Source organism: Gopherus evgoodei, chromosome 1 (genome assembly GCF_007399415.2).
Source record: "Gopherus evgoodei ecotype Sinaloan lineage chromosome 1, rGopEvg1_v1.p, whole genome shotgun sequence".
NCBI classification, from domain to species: domain Eukaryota; kingdom Metazoa; phylum Chordata; order Testudines; family Testudinidae; genus Gopherus; species Gopherus evgoodei.
The window spans coordinates 336,264,481-336,283,498 of NC_044322.1; the positions used below are offsets into that span (position 1 = coordinate 336,264,481).

Here is a 19,018-nt window from a genome sequence, read left to right on the forward strand (position 1 = left end):
TTTACAATGGAAGGAAAAGAAGATAGTGGCACAGACTACAGTCATGAAAGCTTTGGAACAACCACTGAACCTGTTAACTTTTAGACCTTATTCTCCAAGTCCATATGGGAAACCTGAAAGCTTTCTGCATGCAGAATCAGGTCCCTATGCTGTAGCTACTGCTTTAGGAACGTTCAGTTACTGTTGGCATCATTGCTGGGCTTGATAAATGTGGGGGATCCTGATCAGCAAACTAGCTTTAAAGAAAATTTCAGCAAGTCATGAGTGGCCTTGGCAAGTCATCCAACATTCCTAAATGGTGTTCCAAATTCATAAACACACAACAGCAGCAGAGAAGTCTTGGAAGCTATGATTTATATCTGCTTGAACAGAGTAGTTTCACTTAAAAAGCAATTTAGTTATTGGAACTGTTTGCAGTGTTGTTGTAGCATGGTATTCCCAGGATACTAAAGAGACAAGGCAGATGAGGTAATATCTTTCATTGGACCAACTTCTGTTGGTTAAAGAAACGAACTTTTGAGCTTTCAGAGTGTCACAGCTAAATGAAAGGTGGAACAGATTCTTTAGCTTAAGCAGCTAACACATAAGATTACTGCCCCAATAACTGTATGGGTGAAACCAGGCAATCACTACATTCTCAAATGAACTCACACGGTAAAATAAAAAGACAAAAACAATTGCTGTATTGTGTTGTTACAGCTGTGTTGGTCCCAGGATGTTAGAGAGACAAGGACAGAGAGACAAGAGAAAGGTAAAGGATATACCTCACCCACCTTGTCACTTTAAAAACACCAGATCACCTGTGGGCGAACACTTTTTACAAAATGATTAATCCATATCTGACCTCTCAGCCCTCATCCTCAAAGCTACACAAACCGTCCAAAAGATGAGCCCAGGAGGTTATATTCATAACTTTGTTAGACATTAAAAATCAGTGTCTTAATAAAAAGACTGGATTTTTATGGTTTATTACAACAATCTGTAACCAACTAAATTGGTGTTAACTGGCCACTTCACCTTGAATAGCCTCTTATAATATATGTTACCGATTTATGCTAAACAATCTGTTCTACCTTGCATTTAGCTGTGACCCTCTGGCTTTGTCTACATTACAGAGTTTTGTCAACACAAGTTACACCGACATACAGCTACCACTGTAATTAAACTGCTGTTGCATGCCCACAGTAAGCTCCTTGTGTCAGTGGAGTCCATCCACAATAGTGGCTCTCCATCAACACAGAGCACTGCACTGTGGGTAGCTATTCCACTGTGCAATTGGCTGCAGGATGCTTTGGGAAGGGTTTGCATGCCTCACAGAGGCAGTTGCTGTGCTGAGCCTGGCACTGTTTGTTTGTACCATGCTATGAACCTTGTAATTACTGCTGTGTGTGCCCAAGAAGTAAAACATTTTAAATCACTTTTTAAAGTAACGCTTGGTAATCTCACCAAACTGACATTGCTGAGCACTAACACAAGAAGCCCAAAGAAGTGTGTACATGTGTGGAGGGGAGTGTGTGAGACGGGGGTGTGTGAGGGGGGGGGAGAGAGGGGAGGGGGGGGAAGTGTGTATGTGAGAGAGAGAGTGTGTTGGGGAAGTGTGTGTGTCAGCAGGCGGTCTCTAAGTTCAGACAGCTGCCAGAAGCAACCAATCCTGAGGCAGAAGCTGGTACACAGATAGCTGGTGTCCCCAGTTCCCCACCCCAGCTCAGAGACCAGTACAGCAGCAGGGGGCAGGAAACACCCCGACATCAGACCCTGCCTCTCTCTCCAGCTCTGCACAGCAGTCTCTCCTCTGCCCCCAACAACAGCGGCAGCCTGCCCTGCCTGCCTCCCACTGTGGTCCTAGTGGCAGGGAAAGCAGAATTACTTGTTAATGTTTTGATTATGTGATTCCCTCCCAGCTCTCTCTCAGCCTCCTCTCTCCATGGGAGGAAAGAGATCCACCCTCTCCCCTGTAGTCCAGGCAACATGCTCAGCTAGGTGGTAGCTTTGTAAGCTCTCAACGCTGAGCAGTTTCAAAACTTTCTGGGGCTTTGAAAACGGAGGTATGCATGACTGTGTAGCTGGATGCAAGGCAGTGGATTCAGAAGAGTGAGCACAGCAGTCATGGTGAGCATTGTAGGATACTCCTGGGGAGCAGTTACAGCGATGTAACTAACGCAGCATCTACAATGACGCTTTGTCAAACTAACTATGCCCCAAAAAGTTTTATGCCTCTCATCGAGGTGGCTTTATTTTGTCAGCAAAGCAGAAGAGTTCTGTCGGTGGGTGGAGCATTATAGTGTGTACACCTCCACTGTTTTATCGACAAAAAGCTGCCTTTTGCTCACAAAACTTGGGTAGTGTAGACAAGGCCTCCAAGTACCTTTCCCAGATCTGAAGGGCTCTGTTTACTTCAAAAGCTTTTCTCTTTCACCAACAGAAGTTACTCCAATAAGAGATTATTGGAACTGCAGACTCATGTAATATGGATCCTTTCATCTCAATCACCAACTGTAATACAGTGTAGTTTGATAGTGACATAAAGTCATTACAAACTGATGGCTTTTTGGTAGCCTACATGAAATGAAGTGCGAGTCTGAGTCCATTTCCTGGTTGACAGTTCACCACCAGAAGTGGAATCACAGGTTTTGCGATCCCAGCAGAGGAAGCCAGCTGAATAGGTTTGGAGACTGAACAACTCACTTCTAGAAGTGGCCCCTCCTAGCCAAGTTTGAAGCCACTAGGTGTGGCACCTCAAAGAAATGTATGTATTCTGTGCATGAAGTTCAGTCTCCAGAGGTCAAGTAGACCAGGACTTTTCAAGCGCACTATATTCATTAAAAAAATAAAAAAAAATAAAAAAAAAAAGTGTGGAGGGGGAAGAGATGGAAATAAAAAAATATGTAAATACAAACTTACTTGGAGAAGAGTTCCGTGTATGCTCAAAAGCTTGTCTCTTTCACCAACAGGAGTTGGTCCAATAAAAGATATTACCTCACCCACCTTGTCTCCACATCCTAGGACCAACACCACTACAACAACACTGCAAACATTCTTGAAATAATGCAGGAACTGCCTAAGATAAGAATGTCTGAAATGTTTGCAGTGCTCGTCATATGCTAAGCTTTGAAGTCACTGCTTCATGGTCATCCTGTGAGATCTGTATATTGAAAAATGTGCTACAAGTTATTCTATGCCCTTAGTATGCATAGAATAGTATGACCTTTAGTCTCTGCCTTAGTATGGCTGAGCTAATACCTTGTGTTAAATATCAATGTTATGTTTGAAATGACAGAGACACCATTTTATACCTAATAAAGGCCTAGCTTAACCTTTCTCATGGAAAAAAAGCAAGTGGAGCAGGACAGAGAAGCTGGACTCAGTGCCTAGAACCTCCTACCATCACCTAGTGGAGGTCTGAGAAGAGATCACAGGGAAAGAAAGAAAAAGGCATGGCCTACTAATCCTATCATCTAACAGAAAGTAACCTCCAGGCATCTCTTCCTGCTGCTCCTCCAATTACCTCTACCCTGACAGCATAACTCCAGTAGGAATCTGCTGTCTTCACCTGATTCCCCCATAACAATCCAAAAACCTTGTGGGCGGGCAGGCAGTGCAGGGAGGGAGAAGCACAAAGGGGGAATGGGACTCCACAGGAAGTGGTTGCTGTGCTACCTGAGGCAACTAGCTCTGTAGGAAATATCTGGGGAGCCAGATAGGAACAATGGTGCAGGAGACCCCCTCTACTCCATCCCCAAAAGTCCCATCAGTCATTATGGGGTTTGATCACTGATGTACCTACAGGAGCCAAGGTGAAAGAAAGACAAACGCCATTTTCCACTTAAACAAGTGTGTTTGGATTTAGGGATATTTTTGCCAAGTTTACAACCAATGGCCAGAATCCTGAAAGGAACCAGGTGCATAGGGTCTGACAGCATGTTACTCCTCGCTGGCACAGGGCCTAATGCTGTGCCACCGTGATAGGGCATAAGAACCTGAAAGTGAACTAGACTTTCTAGTTCATCTTCCCCATCCACTTCCCTCCCTCCTCCATAAACAGGCAGCATAAGAAAGTCCTGAAATGTAAATCAGATTTTTAGTTAGTTTGCATAATTGCTCATGTTACTAATAACATAGTTCTAAAACACTCAGTCTCATAAGTTTAAAACTGCTTTAAGCTTTAAAAAGACTTACATAGAAGTGTGTTTCTGGGAGCCATTGCACTTTCACAAGGATATCACTTCCCTGCATTTTTAGTAACTGCAGATAGACACTTGAGGAGGTGCTCAAGAGAGTCTGGCTTGCTGTACAGACTTCTACCATTTTAAAGAGAAAAGTTAAACAAGTATTTAACATCCATAGATAAAAGCTCTAAGGCAGAATCTTCAGAAGCTCTAGAGTATCTGACATTCTGAAGTACTGTAACTACATTCTCTAGTTTAGTAAACATGCTCATCTCCCTCCACATCAAAGAGCCCACGTCCACACTACAGGGTAAAATCGATGTTATTAAAATCGATTTTATAAAGCAGGCTTTATAAAATCGATTTTGCGCGTCCACACTAGGGCTACTTACATCGATGTTGAGCGTCCATGTTCCCTGGCGTCCATCTTTTCCCTGAGCGTTGCACTCTGGGTACCTATCCCACAGTTCCTGCATGGGTCCCTGGCCTTTGGAATTATGGGTTACTACCCCAGTGCATGATGGGGCCAAAATCCCCGTCGTGGGTGGTTCTGGGTACAGCCTCACCCCCTCCCTTCCTGTCAGCGGAACACAGTCACTTCGCGCGGTTTTTACTGGCTGCAGTGAGAAAACGCCATTTTGCAGCAAGCATGGATCCAGGAGTGCTCTTATCCTTGATCGCGAATGCTGTAAATAGTTCACGCATTCTCATGCTATCCATGCTGAACCATGAGTCAGAAATGCAAGAGAGAATGCTTGACTGCGGGGACGACAGTGATGAGGACTTGGAGAACGAGATTTCCGACACCCCGGGCCCCTGCACTTTGGAGCTCCTGACGGTTTTGGGGGAGGTTCTACCCGTTCCGCGCCGCTTTTGGGCATGGGAAACAAGCACTGACTGGTGGGACCGCATAGTCCTGCAGGTATGGGACGATTCGCAGTGGCTGCGGAACTTTCGCATGCGTAAGAGCACTTTCTTTGAACTTTGTGATTCGCTTTCTCCTGTCCTGAAACGGCATAATACCAGGATGAGACCAGCCCTCACAGTGGAAAAGCGAGTGGCAATAGCCATCTGGAAGCTTGCAACGCCAGACAGCTACCGGTCAGTCGGTAATCAATTTGGAGTGGGAAAATCTACTGTGGGGGCTGCTGTGCTGGAAGTATCCAAAGCAATCATTAAGCTGCTGCTTCGAAAGGTTGTGACTCTGGGAAACGTGCAGGCCATTGTGGATGGCTTTGCTGCAATGGGATTCCCTAACTGTGGGGGGGCCATAGATGGAACCCATATCCCTATCTTGGCACCGGAGCACCAGGGCGCCCAGTACATAAACCGCAAGGGGTACTTTTCAATGGTGCTGCAAGCCCTGGTGGATCACAAGGGACGTTTCACCAACATCCACATGGGATGGCCAGGAAGGGTTCATGACGCACGTGTCTTCAGAAGCACTACACTGTTTAAACGGCTGCAGCAAGGGACCTACTTCCCTGACCAGAGAATAACAGTTGGAGATGTTGAAATGCCTATAGTTATCCTTGGGGACCCAGCCTACCCCTTGATGCCCTGGCTAATGAAGCCATACACAGGCAGCCTTGACAGTGCTCAGGAGTTGTTTAATTACAGGCTGAGCAAGTGCAGAATGGTGGTAGAATGTGCATTTGGCAGATTGAAGGGAAGATGGCGAACGCTTCTTACTCGCTCAGATCTTAGCCAAACCAATATCCCCTTTGTCATTGCTGCTTGTTGTGTGCTCCACAATCTCTGTGAGAGTAAGGGGGAGACCTTTATAGCGGGGTGGGAGGCTGAGGCAAACCACCTGGCCGCTGATTATGCGCAGCCAGACACCAGGGCAATTAGAAGATCACACCAGGATGCTGTGCGCATCAGAGAAGCCCTGAAAAGTAGCTTCCTCATGGGCCAGGGTACAGTTTGAATGCTGAGTTTATTTTCCATTGATTACCACCCTCCCCATGTATTCAGTCCTGCTGCTGCAAGCTGCATTCCCTGCACCCTTCCACAACTGCTTGCTTACGGTAATTAAAATAGCCGTCTGTGTCTGTGGAAAACATTGAATTCTTTATTAAAAGACAGTCACTGTAAGCAGCGCACCCTCCCTCTTGCATTTAGAAGCCTGTGAATAGAATTACAGTAATAGGGTTTTTTTGAGAGAAGAATAGTAAATGGCTAGGGTTAGGGAGGGATGTAGGAAGGAAAGACAAAGTCAGTTAAGGAAGCCCAGAAGTGGCTTCATGGACCAGGGAACGGTGTGATTGGTATGTTTATTTCCCTGTTATTACCTACCTCCCCATGTCTTGACTCTGGCTGCTGCAAACGAGCTTCCCTGCACCCTTCCTTAACTGCTTGCTTATTGAAAATAAAGTTACTGGTATTTGTTAAAGAAATTGAGTTCTTTATTAAAAATCAGACCCTTTCAGCAATCAATCATCATGCTTGCTGTTACAATCCTGTGCATGACATTTCATAACTCGGGGTTCTCCGGGGAAGGGAGTGAGGGAGGTTTGGAGGAAGGGGGAGGGAGGTTGGTAAGAAGAAGGCGCATCAGAGAAGACATAACAAGATTTATCATAGACCATGGTATGGTATGACTGCTTTGTTTATTTTCCCTGTATTACCCACCTTCCCATGTGTTTACTCCTGATGCTGCAAACTAGCTTCCCTGAAGCTTTGCAAAGCTGCATGCTTTATTTCTTTAACAACCCACCCTCACACTGCCTTTGCATAGCATGTCCTGAGAGTAAAGTAAGTAAATGGTGCCAAGGGAGAGGTTTGGGAGGAGTACAGGAGGGAAGAAACATAACATTAAGGGGTTTTCAATGTAATGACAGCCTTCTGGTTGGACTGTCCACAGGGGTGTAGTTGGCTGGTGCAGATAGCCTTCCCCCACGCGTTCTTACACGCCTGGTTCTGGAAGGTGTGGGACAGGGTGAGTACTGAGGGAGGTTATACATGGGCTGCAGAGGCAACCTGAGACCACGCAGCTCTTCCAGCATATCGCGGAGTATGTCGGTCTGATCACGAAGAAGATCCAGCGTTGCTGCCTGCCAGCGCTGCTCTTCCTGCCACCTGAAATCATTTTTAGCATCCCTCCTGTCTTTGCGTTGACTGGCAGCCTCCCTGTACTTTGCGACCAATTGTTTCCAGTCCCCCTGCTGAGCTCTCTCAGTACGGGTTACTGCCATAATTTCTGTGAACATCTCCTCACGCGTCCTCTTTTTTCTTAGCCTTCTTATGTGACCTCCCCGTCGGACAGGAGAAGGGAGAGGGAGGCTGGAGAAATGTGCAGCTGTGTGGGGGGGTGGGGGTGGAAAGAGTGATAGAAGAATCATAAGAGACATTTCATAGAACAATGGATACAGTCTTTCTCAGTGAACTGCGCTATTCACCGTACCTTGAGCATGTAACTTTACCACAAGGTCGCCTTAGGATTCTTTTAATACTTATTGCTTGTGGCTGAGGACTAAGGGCTTGTCTACATCAGAAAGTTGCAGCGCTGGTGAGGGAGTTACAGCGCTGCAACTTTGAAGGTGTACACATCTGCAGGGCACCACCAGCGCTGCAACTCCCTGTTTGCAGCGCTGGCCGTACTCCCGTTTTGTCTCGGGTGTAGAGGATCCAGCGCTGGTGATCCAGCGCTGGTAATCCAATGTAGACAGTTACCAGCGCTTTTCTTGACCTCCGTGGAAGGAGGAAGCCTCTGGTAATCAAGCTGGTTTCCTTTCCCGGTTTGCTCTCTCGGTCCCGGAGCCACCCAGCAAACCGCAGGGAAGGAGACCTGCTTGCTCGGGGTTCCGGGACCGAGAGAGCAAACCGGGAAAGGAAACCAGCTTCGCCGCGGTTTGCTCTCTCGGTCCCGGAACCCCGAGCAAGCAGGTCTCCTTCCCTGCGGTTTGCTGGGTGGCTCCGGGAACGCGAGAGCAAACCGCGGCGTTCCCGGTTTGCTCTCTCGGTCCCGGAACCCCGAGCAAGCAGGTCTCCTTCCCTGCGGTTTGCTGGGTGGCTCCGGGACCGAGAGAGCAAACCGCGGGGAAGCTGGTTTCCTTTCCCGGTTTGCTCTCTCGTCCCGGAACCCCCCTTGAAGCCGCCCAACAGCGCTGCAGTGTGGCCACATCTAACACCACTTGCAGCGCTGGTTGCTGTAAGTGTGGCCACTCTGCAGCGCTGGCCCTATACAGCTGTACTAATACAGCTGTAACAACCAGCGCTGCAAAATTTTAGATGTAGACATGGCCTGAGATTTCAGCTCAGCCGCAGGTCAGGGGAGCACACAGACCGTGTCCGGAGACAATGGTAAGTTATTTGGTAGTGAACCGTGCAGTGGCTTGTAGTACCCTGCACCCCCTGCTATTATCAGGTAGCATGAACAGTAGTGAGGCAAAGCGCTTTAAGGAACAACACTGGTTTCTTTTCTTAAGCCATGGAAAAGGTGCAGCACAGGGAAATACAAGTTCCCTCCCACAATCATCTGTGCTGCACTTTGGAGTTAGCTTTAATGCCATCTACCTAACCCCATCCCCCCTCTGCCATAGCAGTTAATAGGGATGATTCATGCTGGCCAAGTGCTAGGGGACACCACCCCGTAGGAATGAACAGCTTTCTAACAACCACCACCTGGGTCATTGTTTTAGGAAAGGTTTTTCATTTACTGGCTCAGCACAGAAGAAAGGAATGAATGGTCATCTCTGTTCCCAGACATGTTAACAGACTGTTCCAGTAACTCTAATTCCAGCTACTGCATGCAAGCACTCATGGCAAATCACTCACTAAAAAAGGCTTGCATTCATTCAGCCTACGCTTTTAATAAAAAAAGTGCACTCACCAGAGGACAATTCCACAGCATCATTTTCTGTGCTACTGGCTTGAGAGGGCTGGCAGGGTACTTCTGTAAGGGTTAGGAAAAGATCCTGGCTGTTAGGGGGAATTGAATGCTCTGTGCTCTCTGCTGTTTCGTCCTCCTCTTGGTCCTCATCGTGATCTTCGCTGTCCTCTAAATCTTCGGCAGTGGCAGAGATCACTACCCCCACCTCTGAATCCACAGACAAGGGGAGGGTTGTCGTTGCACAGTTCCCCAATATTGCGTTCAGCTCCTTGTAGAAGCGGCATGTTTTGGGGCCAGATCCTGACCTGCCCTTTGCTGCTTTGGTCTTCTGATACGCCTGTCTGAGCTCCTTCACTTTCACCTTGCACTGCAACGAGTCTCTGCTGTGTCCTCTCTGTCTCCTGGCATTAGAAATCTTTTCAAAGGTTTTCTCATTTCTTCTGCTGGACCTCAGTTCTGAAAGCACTGACTCTTCTCCCCATACAGCTATCAGATCCTGTAACTCCTGTGTGTTCCATGCTGGAGCTCTTTTCCTATTTTCAGGAGATTGCATTGTTATCTCTGCTGCTGAGAGCTCCACGCTGGGCAAACAGGAACTGAAATTTCAAAGTTCCCGGGGCTTTTCCTGTTTACCTGGCCAGCAGTAGAGTTCCTTTCCCTGTGCAGAGCGGCCACTGGTGCACTATGGGATACCTCCCGGAGGCCATTAACTTCTGTTTCCGTCCACACTAGCATAAAATCGATTTTATAAAATCGATTTTAGGGTTACTCCGCTCGTTTAGGTGGAGTACAGAAATCGATTTTAGGGACCCTTAAAATCGATTTACTGTACTCTGTAGTGTGGACGGTTACAGCTTTAAATCGATTTAAAGCTGTTTAAATCGATTTAAAGCTCTAGTCTGGACCTGCCCTAGTTTAGTAAACATGCTCATCTCCCTCCACATCAAAGCTAAGGTCTAATGCAATCAATCTTTCCCATCCTTCCCCCTCACCACACACATGCTTAAAACTCAAGTTATGTATTAGTATAGAAAAGTTTACAGCTTCGGTAATTCAACTGACTCTTGATAACACTTCGTAAACATTTTTAGAAAAATCACTTACTCCTTACCTACAAAAGGACTCAGTGAAGGCCGGAGAGAGGAATCTACCAATATATTTGTGGGCATACCCACCAGAAGACCATTTCTTCAATAAGCTTACTGGCACACAGCTTAGCCTGTATAACACCAGACATTTGTCTATCAGTGGAACTCAGATGAGCGTCTACCCTTCAATCCATCCCCCTCTCTTCACTGTCTCTTTGAAAGAGGAAAACCCTAGACAATTATTTGCTGCTATCATTCCTTCATTCTTCCCCTGCCTCCTGCTCCACATTGTCAGTCATTTTCGAATACACCTTATTGCTAAGATAAATGCATTTCAGATAATACATTGCTGATATTGCATTTAAGCATGCTTATTCAAACTAAAGATAGACATTCAATCTCTATCTAATAAAGTAACTAGACAATGCCTTGCAGTAGGTCTTACTCAAATGAAAATTCAGTCAGTTTGTATGACACCAGATTAGGCTCTTTATACAAGACACTGGTGATATATGCCGGGCAGTAGTGTGCAGGTCACTCCTGTCCTTCACTTCTGCTTCAGGAGAGACCCTACCAGCCACCCCAAAGAATGCATTACAGTGCTAAGGACCAGCTTCCACTTGCATATCACAGAAAAGTCTCAAGATCAGAAATGGTAAAGTGACCCTGGCAGACTTACCGCATCAACCACAATCCTCACTACAAAAATGAATGCATCGTGCAGGGGAGGTTCCTAGTGTAAGAGTATCCCTATGTGCTTAAGGAGCATGTGAAGTATCTTCATCTCCCCCAGTGTCTGATCTTTATGGAGATAATAGTGTTGTGTAAATACACACTAATAAAGTCTTACTTCATAGCTACTGAAATACCAAGGGAAACCAAAATAAACTAGTTCATTAGATTTTTCTTTATTTGTAAATCTTGATTTACCTAACTTCTTGAAAGGAATTAAAGCCAAATACGCTTCAACATGAGAAGGGCCAGGAATAATTTCCATAACAACTTGCAGAGGTAAGAGCAGGACGACCCTCCAAAGCAAAATGAAAAAAAAAAAAAAAAAAAAAAAAAAAACCATAAAAAAGCAACAACCAGGCCAAAAAGGTAGATGGAGAAAATCACTATTTTAGACAGTGAGAAACATAAGCCCAGAGAGGATAGTTGTCAGAGGTCACAGAGCAAGTAAGTGGAACAAAAAACAACCCCAAAGGCTCCCATTTCTAATCACACTGCAAATAAACTGACCAGACACCTTCCTGCTCTCACCTGAGACAGGCCACAACATACATACTTACACAGTGGTGCTTTCATCAGCAAATACAGCACCCCATCACCCTCACAAAAAGGGTTCTGCTTCCATGGAGTAAGACAACACATCCACCAATACTCAGGATGCTGCTGTCACATCCAACAGTGAAACACAACAATCCCCCTACATATAACCCCCAGGAGTGAACAACCCCCCCCCCATACATAGCCCCAATACTGAAACATACACGAATCCACACAATACACAACTGCATGCAAATTGTGAAGCACAACACAGCCGCTCCCTCCCCTGCTCACATCCAAGAGAACACAACCACCCCACACAATATACTCAACCCTTCACATCCGGAAAGCACTACACAAATGACATTGACATCTGCACAGGGCGCTGTTCCCACAGGCCAAGGCAAGGCGGGTCACGCAGAAAGGAGCAGGTCTCCTTGGCGCTGGGAAGCTGCTCATCACTCCCCACATGGATGCCAGACAAAGGGCTGCAGAGAGGCAATGGCCCCACGGATGAGAAGGCAGCAGCTCTCTGCCCCCGGGACTGGGTTTGGGGGACGGAGAGCGGGTGTCGCCTTGTCCCAGGAGGGAGCAGGGAGCTCGCCGCACTGGAGAGGAAGGGGCAGCTGCCTGGATCTGGAGACAAGGGGGCGTTTCCCTCAAGGAGAGGACAGAGGGTCTCCCACAGGCCGGTCTCCGCCATCCCTCCCCCGGGCGCTGCGGACTCACCCTGCCCGGCACTCGGTGCACACTCTCATCCACGCGGGCGGGCGGGCGGACGGCGCGGCTCTGTCCGGCTCCCCGCCGAGCCCAGGGGCCGCCCGGCGCGGAGGGATCCCGCTGCTGCTGCTGCTGGGCCGGGCGGGCCACTCAGCCCCACACCCAGCCGCTGGCGGGGAGACGCGCTGCCCGTCGTCTGCCTCCCTTCTCCGGCCGCCAGGCCCGCGCCGCCGCCAGCCCCGCCCCGCGCAGCCGCACCGCGCCCCTCGCGTCAGCGCTCCGAGGGGCGGTGCTGCGGGGGCACCGCCCCCCCGCGGCCCCCAGGGGAGCCCCCGCCTCCCGCGGCCGGCGCGCTAGCGCTCACGCTGCACCGGGCGGCGGGGGCGGGTGTGGGTGTGGGCGCAGCCGCCCGGCGGGGTCTCAGCGGGGCTGGGGGCCCAGGCAGCCTTTAGTCCTTTAGGGCTGTTGAGAGAAACCGGTCACCACCACCCCCCCCCAGTGCACCTGCTGCTGCGCCGAGCCTGCGCCCGGGGATCGCCCGCGAGGGAGTCTAGCCGGGCGGGCTGGGCTGCCATCTGCCTAGGCACGGGGCTCCCTCCAGCCGTCCTGGGCTGCGGCTCGCGATGTCCGTCTCCCCCGGCATTTTTATTGTGGCACCCAGAAAGCCGCCAGCAAAGTGCGGGTCCCGTTCTGCAGTGCTAGGGGCTTAGCGACACGCAGGGCGGCCGTCCCGCGGGTCCCCCTTCCCCGCATTGTGCTTCGCGCGCGTGAATAGCTCCCTTGCAATCAGCTGGACAGGACTGCTCACAGCCTGAAAGTTAAGGACATGCTGTGTAAGGTTGGAGGTCCCTGCCCATAGGGCCCCGCAGTCTAAGGCTCTGATCCTGCAAACATGGATCAGGTGAGTAGTCCCATTGGTGGTAGCAATGGTGCTGTTCATGTTAGTGAAGTTACTCGCATGCATGAATGTTTGGAGGATTAGGCTTTCAGAAGACCAGCACATAAAGTGTGGGAGGAAAGTCAATCAGATCGTACACATTTTATATCTACATTATAGATATATATGTACTGTAGTTATTTAGTAAACATTACATACCTTTGTTATACATTATATATAATTTACACACTTTATATCGATGTATTTATGTATTGTTATTTAGTAAACATTACATACCTTTCTTATACATTACATTTTATCGTGCATTATTTGCTGCATATTGTGCTGTATATTAATTATCTTTTTGTACATTATAGAATATAGACAGTTATACTACTTAAGGCCCTATTATACCACTTTTCTTGTACATCACAAGCTTCTTTTGACTTTGGATACACAAGGAATAGGTAATTGGGCACTTGTGCAATTTAAACCATATGTCATACACTTTTTGTGATGCATTCATATACCTCATTCTGTGTTTCTAGTAGAATGAAGACAGGATTTAGCTTCTTATATGTTGTATCCTTCAGACTCCTGCAGGGAATGATCTTGACTTTTATATTTTTGCAATCTCCTTTGAGAGTAGTGCTTGTTGTTGTTGGATGTTTTGGTTTGGATTTTCGTTCACTTAGTGATGATTCATTACATGTTCCTTGTCCTCCAACATTATTGTGTTTCACGTCATCTTGTGCCCTTTTGCTCACATGATGCTTTTGATGCTAACTTTTTATTTTTACACTATCAAGAATTTATGAATCAAAAGGTGGGGGAGTCACTCTGTGCAGTGGCTGAGTCAGCCGGTGGAAAATCAAACCAAGGAGGGAGTTTGTGCAATTACATATCACATTTACAAATATGGTTTCATTCAGCCTCACATGCTGCTCCTGTTACTATTAATAAAATTCTGGTTTCTCAAACTGGTCTACACTGGGAACCTTGTCTGGTCTTCTTGGGGTTTGACTCCATTTCTTCAGTATCAGTTTTATTACAGCCTGTTCTTTTCCTTTTTTTTTTTTTTTTTTTTTTTGTAATATTTCACTGAATGCATGCTAATTACAGTAAGAATTTGTTAACATGAATGCACATCCTACACCCTTCTTTGTTCATAGTATTTGACATGCAAGGGAATGACAGTTTATTTACCAGCAGCAATTTAATTTTTCCTTACATATTGGTAAGTTTTTCTAGTTATTTAACTTTTCTCTAAATTCCATCCTTGTTTGTTTCTTAATCCTGTCCTGAACTATTTTGCAATGGTGTTGTGATAATTTTGGAGGAGCAGGAACTCAGATGTTGAAATATTTTAATAGAGCCCAGGAACATAAGGGGACATGGGGACAAAGGCTGCTTTAGCCATAATGAGGTCCAGGGACACATTCCTGACATATATTGGCACTGCTTTAGACTATAACAAGGAAGAAAAAAGGGAGACAGCATGAAAGCGTGTTAAAACCAATAAAACAGGGACAATAATCATTCTTCTTCTCTTTGGTCTCTTCTTTTATGCCCTATTTGAGATCAGGAGATTATTCTCCATCTCTTTTTTTAATCTCCTGCACTTCCTGGTGCTGGAATCATCCCTTCTTGAAGCAGCAGTACCTCTCTCTGAGACTGTCAAAAGTGCTGTTCTGGCAGGATATGTTTTCTCCAGCCCCTTCTCTCTTCCATTTCCTCAGCTTCTTGCCTGCTCCCTCATTCTCTAGCCCCCTTACTGTGTCCTCCCCCTTCCTTCTTTTCTCCCTCTATCCCTCTCTGCTTTTACATTCCCCTTTGCTCTCTGCCCTCATTCATCCCACTTCACATGCCACGGTTTTTCCCTCTTTGCTCCCTCATTCCATGTCATGATTTGCCACTCCGTTCATCCCTTGCTTTCTTGCCCTTCCTCACCCCAATCCACCCTTTCCCCTGGTTTACACACCCACATTAATCCACTCCAGATCTTCCATTTCCCAGCTGTTGCCTGGGTGCTGACTCACACTGCTAATCCAGTCCTATTGCATATCCTGATCCACACTTCGTCATAGTCTCAAGTACTCTGTTCCCTGCGCTGTCAGAAATACATGTACAGGTAAGTATCAGGTAGAGGAAGGAATAGAGAACCCCGACTGGACTGAACATTCTGGAAGATTCAGGCATGGACTTCTGAAAGTAGCATGTTGAGCCTACAGTGTCAATGTAGGGAAGCAAGGGGACTATCCCGCATCCCTCAAAAGTGCCAGAGGTCTACTCTGGACTCGCCACACCCATGAGTATGAGCACTGTCTCGCAACTTCTGATTGTTTTCTTTTATCTCTAGTTTCTTTTGGGTTGAATTCTTTAACCCTTCAGATGAACAGGATACTGTCAACTTTAAAAAAATCACACTGCTGTCTGAACACTTTTAGCTCCTATTGTTACAAGCAACACCTAAGGGTACTGGAACTGAAATAAGTAAGAGGGGGGAAGTATGTGTTTCTTGCCCCCTGTCCCTGGTTTGCTTTTTTTGTACATTAGGCAGCATCTTTTGTAGTCATTGTCAGTGTTCCCCATCTTCAGTCAATTAGGCTCAGATCCTGTAAAGAACTCCGTGTGGGTGCAAGGTCTGCCTCTATGGAAGTAATTGCAGGACTGAGACCTTAGCTAGTAAGTTTCCCTGGTTTCCATACAGCAGGTTGTAGGGGGGATAAAAATAGGAAGATGTGATTGTGGAACCATATGTATCATTGCGAGGGAGGGCGCTGAGGGGCAGATGTGTGCACCGGAAAGCTACAGTAGACAGTGTCCTTTAATTCAGTGTGCACTAGTAATTCGACTGAGGGCTAAAGCCAAGTGTTAGGTTTGAACCTTTAATAATAAAACATCTGATTAACAATTTAACTGTCTTCTCCTTAAAAACAGAAAAACCTCGAGCAATTGGCTGGAGTCAAAACAGTTCCATCCCACAGTATCCACCTCCACTTTTTGGCAGCTTACCTGAGTCAGAAAGAGAGTGGGACAATTTATATGCCTCCTACAGCAGCTCAACATTTTCCTTTGTGTTGAGTGTTAATCATCACCCTTATCATGTCATTTCACAGACCCTCTTTAAGATATGGTCTGTCAGGGTTGAAAATTTTATCTTCCTAAATATCTCTGGCACTATATGTTAACAAGTTTATCTAAATCTATAACAAATTTGCAAGTGTTCCTTGTGATAAATACATTATGCGGCTGTTATTTATTGAGCATTGGCAGTTTGCTTATCCTTGTACAAACATAAAAGATACAATATTTATGTCACAAAGAGCTTAACATTGAAATGAGACATGACATTTCAGAAATATGATACATAAGTTGGAAGGTCAGTCTCAAAATGATGCAGAGGATCATCACCAAAAGACTTAGTGAAAGAAATGCGTGTTGAGGAAGGAGATCATTTGGAGTTAACAGAGGGTGGTTCAAGCATAAGGGTTTGCAGGGAAGAAGATATAAAGATGGGAGTGAGAGGAAGATGAAAGGGTGTCAGTAAGGTGTAGGCTTAGGAGGAACATCCAGTAGGCATTGGAGGGAGATTAAGAGGAACTGAGTACTGAAATGTAGGGAGTTATATAGAGCCCCAAAAATCAGGCCAAGAATATTGTATTTGACATGGAAGGTGAGAGGAAGCCAGAGAAGGAAAGAGGAAGGCTTTAGCAGCATTTTATCACTGGAATGGGGTGAAATGAGATGCAGGGAGGCAGCAGTCAAAGCTGGAAGGAGGTTACTAGTGGAGTTCCTCAAGGATCGGTTCTGGGACCAATCTTATTTAACCTTTTTATTACTGACCTTGGCACAAAAAGCAGGAATGTGCTAATAAAGTTGGCGGATGACACAAAGCTGGGGGGTATTGCTAACACGGAGAAGGACTGGGATATCCTACAGGAAGACCTGGACGACCTTGTAAACTGGAGTAATAGTAATAGGATGAAATTTAAGAGTGAAAAGTGCAAGGTCATGCACTTAGGGATTAATAATAAGAACTTTAGATATACATTGGGGATGCATCAGTTCGAAGCAACTGAGGAGGAGAAGGACCTTGGGGTATTGGTAGATCACAGGATGACTATGAGCTGCCAATGTGATATGGCCGTTAAAAAAGCTAATGCGGTTTTAGGATGCATCAGGCGAGGTATTTCCAACAAAGATAAGGAGGTGTTAGTACCGTTATATAAGGCTCTGGTGAGACCCCACCTGGAATACTGTGTGCAGTTCTGGTCTCCCATGTTTAAGAAGGATGAATTCAAACTGGAACAGGTTCAGAGACGGGCTACTAGGATGATCCGAGGAATGGAAAACCTGTCATATGAAAGGAGACTCAAAGAGCTTGGCTTCTTTAGTCTAGCCAAAAGAAGGCTGAGGGGGGATATGCTTGCTCTTTATAAATATATTAGAGGAATTAATATTAGGGAGGGAGAGGAATTATTTAAGCTTCGTACCAATGTAGATACAAGAACGAATGGGTATAAACTGGACACTAGGAAGTTTAGACTTGAAATTAGATGAAGGTTTCTAACCATTAGAGGAGTGAAGTTCTGGAACAGCCTTCCAAGGGGAGTAGTGGGGGCAAAAGACATATCTGGCTTTAAGATTAAGCTTGATAAGTTTATGGAAGGGATGGTATGATGGGAGAGCCTAATTTTGGCAATTGATCTTTGATTATCGCCAGAGAAGTATGCCCTGTGGTTGGTGATGGGATGTTGGATGGGATGGGATCTGAGTTACTGCAGAGAATTCTTTTCTGAGTGCTGGCTGGTGAGTCTTGCCCACATGCTCAGGGTTTAGCTGATCGCCATATTTGGGGTCGGGAAGGAATTTTCCTCCAGGGCAGATTGGCAGAGGCCCTGGAGGTTTTTCGCCTTCCCCTGCAGCGTGGGGCATGGGTCACTTGCTGGTGGATTCTCTGCAGCTTGAGGTCTTCAAACCACAATTTGAAGACTTCGATAACTCAGGCATAGGTTAGGGGATTGTTATAGAACTGGATGGGTAGGGTTCTGTGGCCTGCTTTGTGCAGAGGGTCGGACTAGATGATCACATTGGTCCCTTCTGACCCTAGAATCTATGAATCTATTTTGAAGTTGAAACAAAAGGCTTAGCCGTAGAGAAAGGACAGTTTTTATAAATGTTGTTTATTACTCTGAAACAAAGGTAGGCAAGCGAAAGGCTATTCATGAAGATGGAGTGGGGAAGTTCATATCAACATAATATTATAAGCTTGGCTGAAGGGAATGGAGAGTTACTTACAAAGACAGAAAGGAGGGGAAGATGAGGTTAGTTGCCAGCATGCTGAGTTTGAGAGGTGATAGGACATCCAAGTGGAGATGCTGGAGAGGCAGTGGAAGATCTGGGAGTGTAAACTCTGTGGGGTAGGAGCCATGTCTTCCTATGTGTTTAGATAGCGCCTAGCACAAGAGTGCTGTTTTGTTGATTGAGATTTATATTAGCATAAAAATATGTCTTTACCGCATGTTAAAGATACAGAAAGAAATGCAGCAGCCACCTTATATCCCCCTGCTCCTTAAAAAAAAGATTCTGTGCATATTCAGGCCCTCTGCTGATCATTATTCTCTTATTATTAAATGAACATAATCAATGAGGGAAAGAAGTCAGTGTGAGGAGATAGATTTAGGAGTCATCAGTACAGAGGTGGTAGCTGAACCCCTGGCATGAATGAGCTCACCCAGGAGTGACTACAGAGAAAAGAGGAGATGGGGATGAAGAACACAATACTAGGAGACATCAACAGAGTGTGGGAAGGAAGGGGGAAAGGCAATCTCCAATGGATATGATGCAGGAGCAGATGTGAAGAGCATAGTCATGAGAACAAGTGGCAGAAGTGGGAGTGATCAACTGTGTTTAAAATGAGACATCGTACTGTCAGATCACAAAAGCAGGTTGTAGATGATAGAGCTCTCACTGGCTCAGTCAAGGACAGTTGACTGCTCTTAACTCACATGTTGGAGCTGCTGCTTTTGAACTAAGAAGGCCCTAGTTTGAGCCTAAATTG

At 46.2% G+C, this 19,018-nt stretch overlaps 1 protein-coding gene across 3 annotated transcripts in view; it reads right to left on the minus strand.

Moving 5' to 3' along the window:
- The window catches only part of GRAMD4 (GRAM domain containing 4), a 151,753-nt gene extending 139,510 nt beyond the window's left edge, over positions 1–12,243 (minus strand). The window contains exon 1 of one of the 3 annotated variants that reach the window (XM_030550539.1): positions 12,087–12,243. In XM_030550539.1, the coding sequence (XP_030406399.1) occupies positions 12,087–12,115 (29 nt within the window). In that variant the 5' untranslated portion in view covers positions 12,116–12,243. Of the gene's footprint in view, positions 1–4,176; positions 4,399–12,086 lie in introns of those variants that run through there. The other 2 variants (XM_030558638.1, XM_030566942.1) reach the window with 2 other exon arrangements.
- Between the last annotated feature and the right edge of the window lie 6,775 nt (positions 12,244–19,018).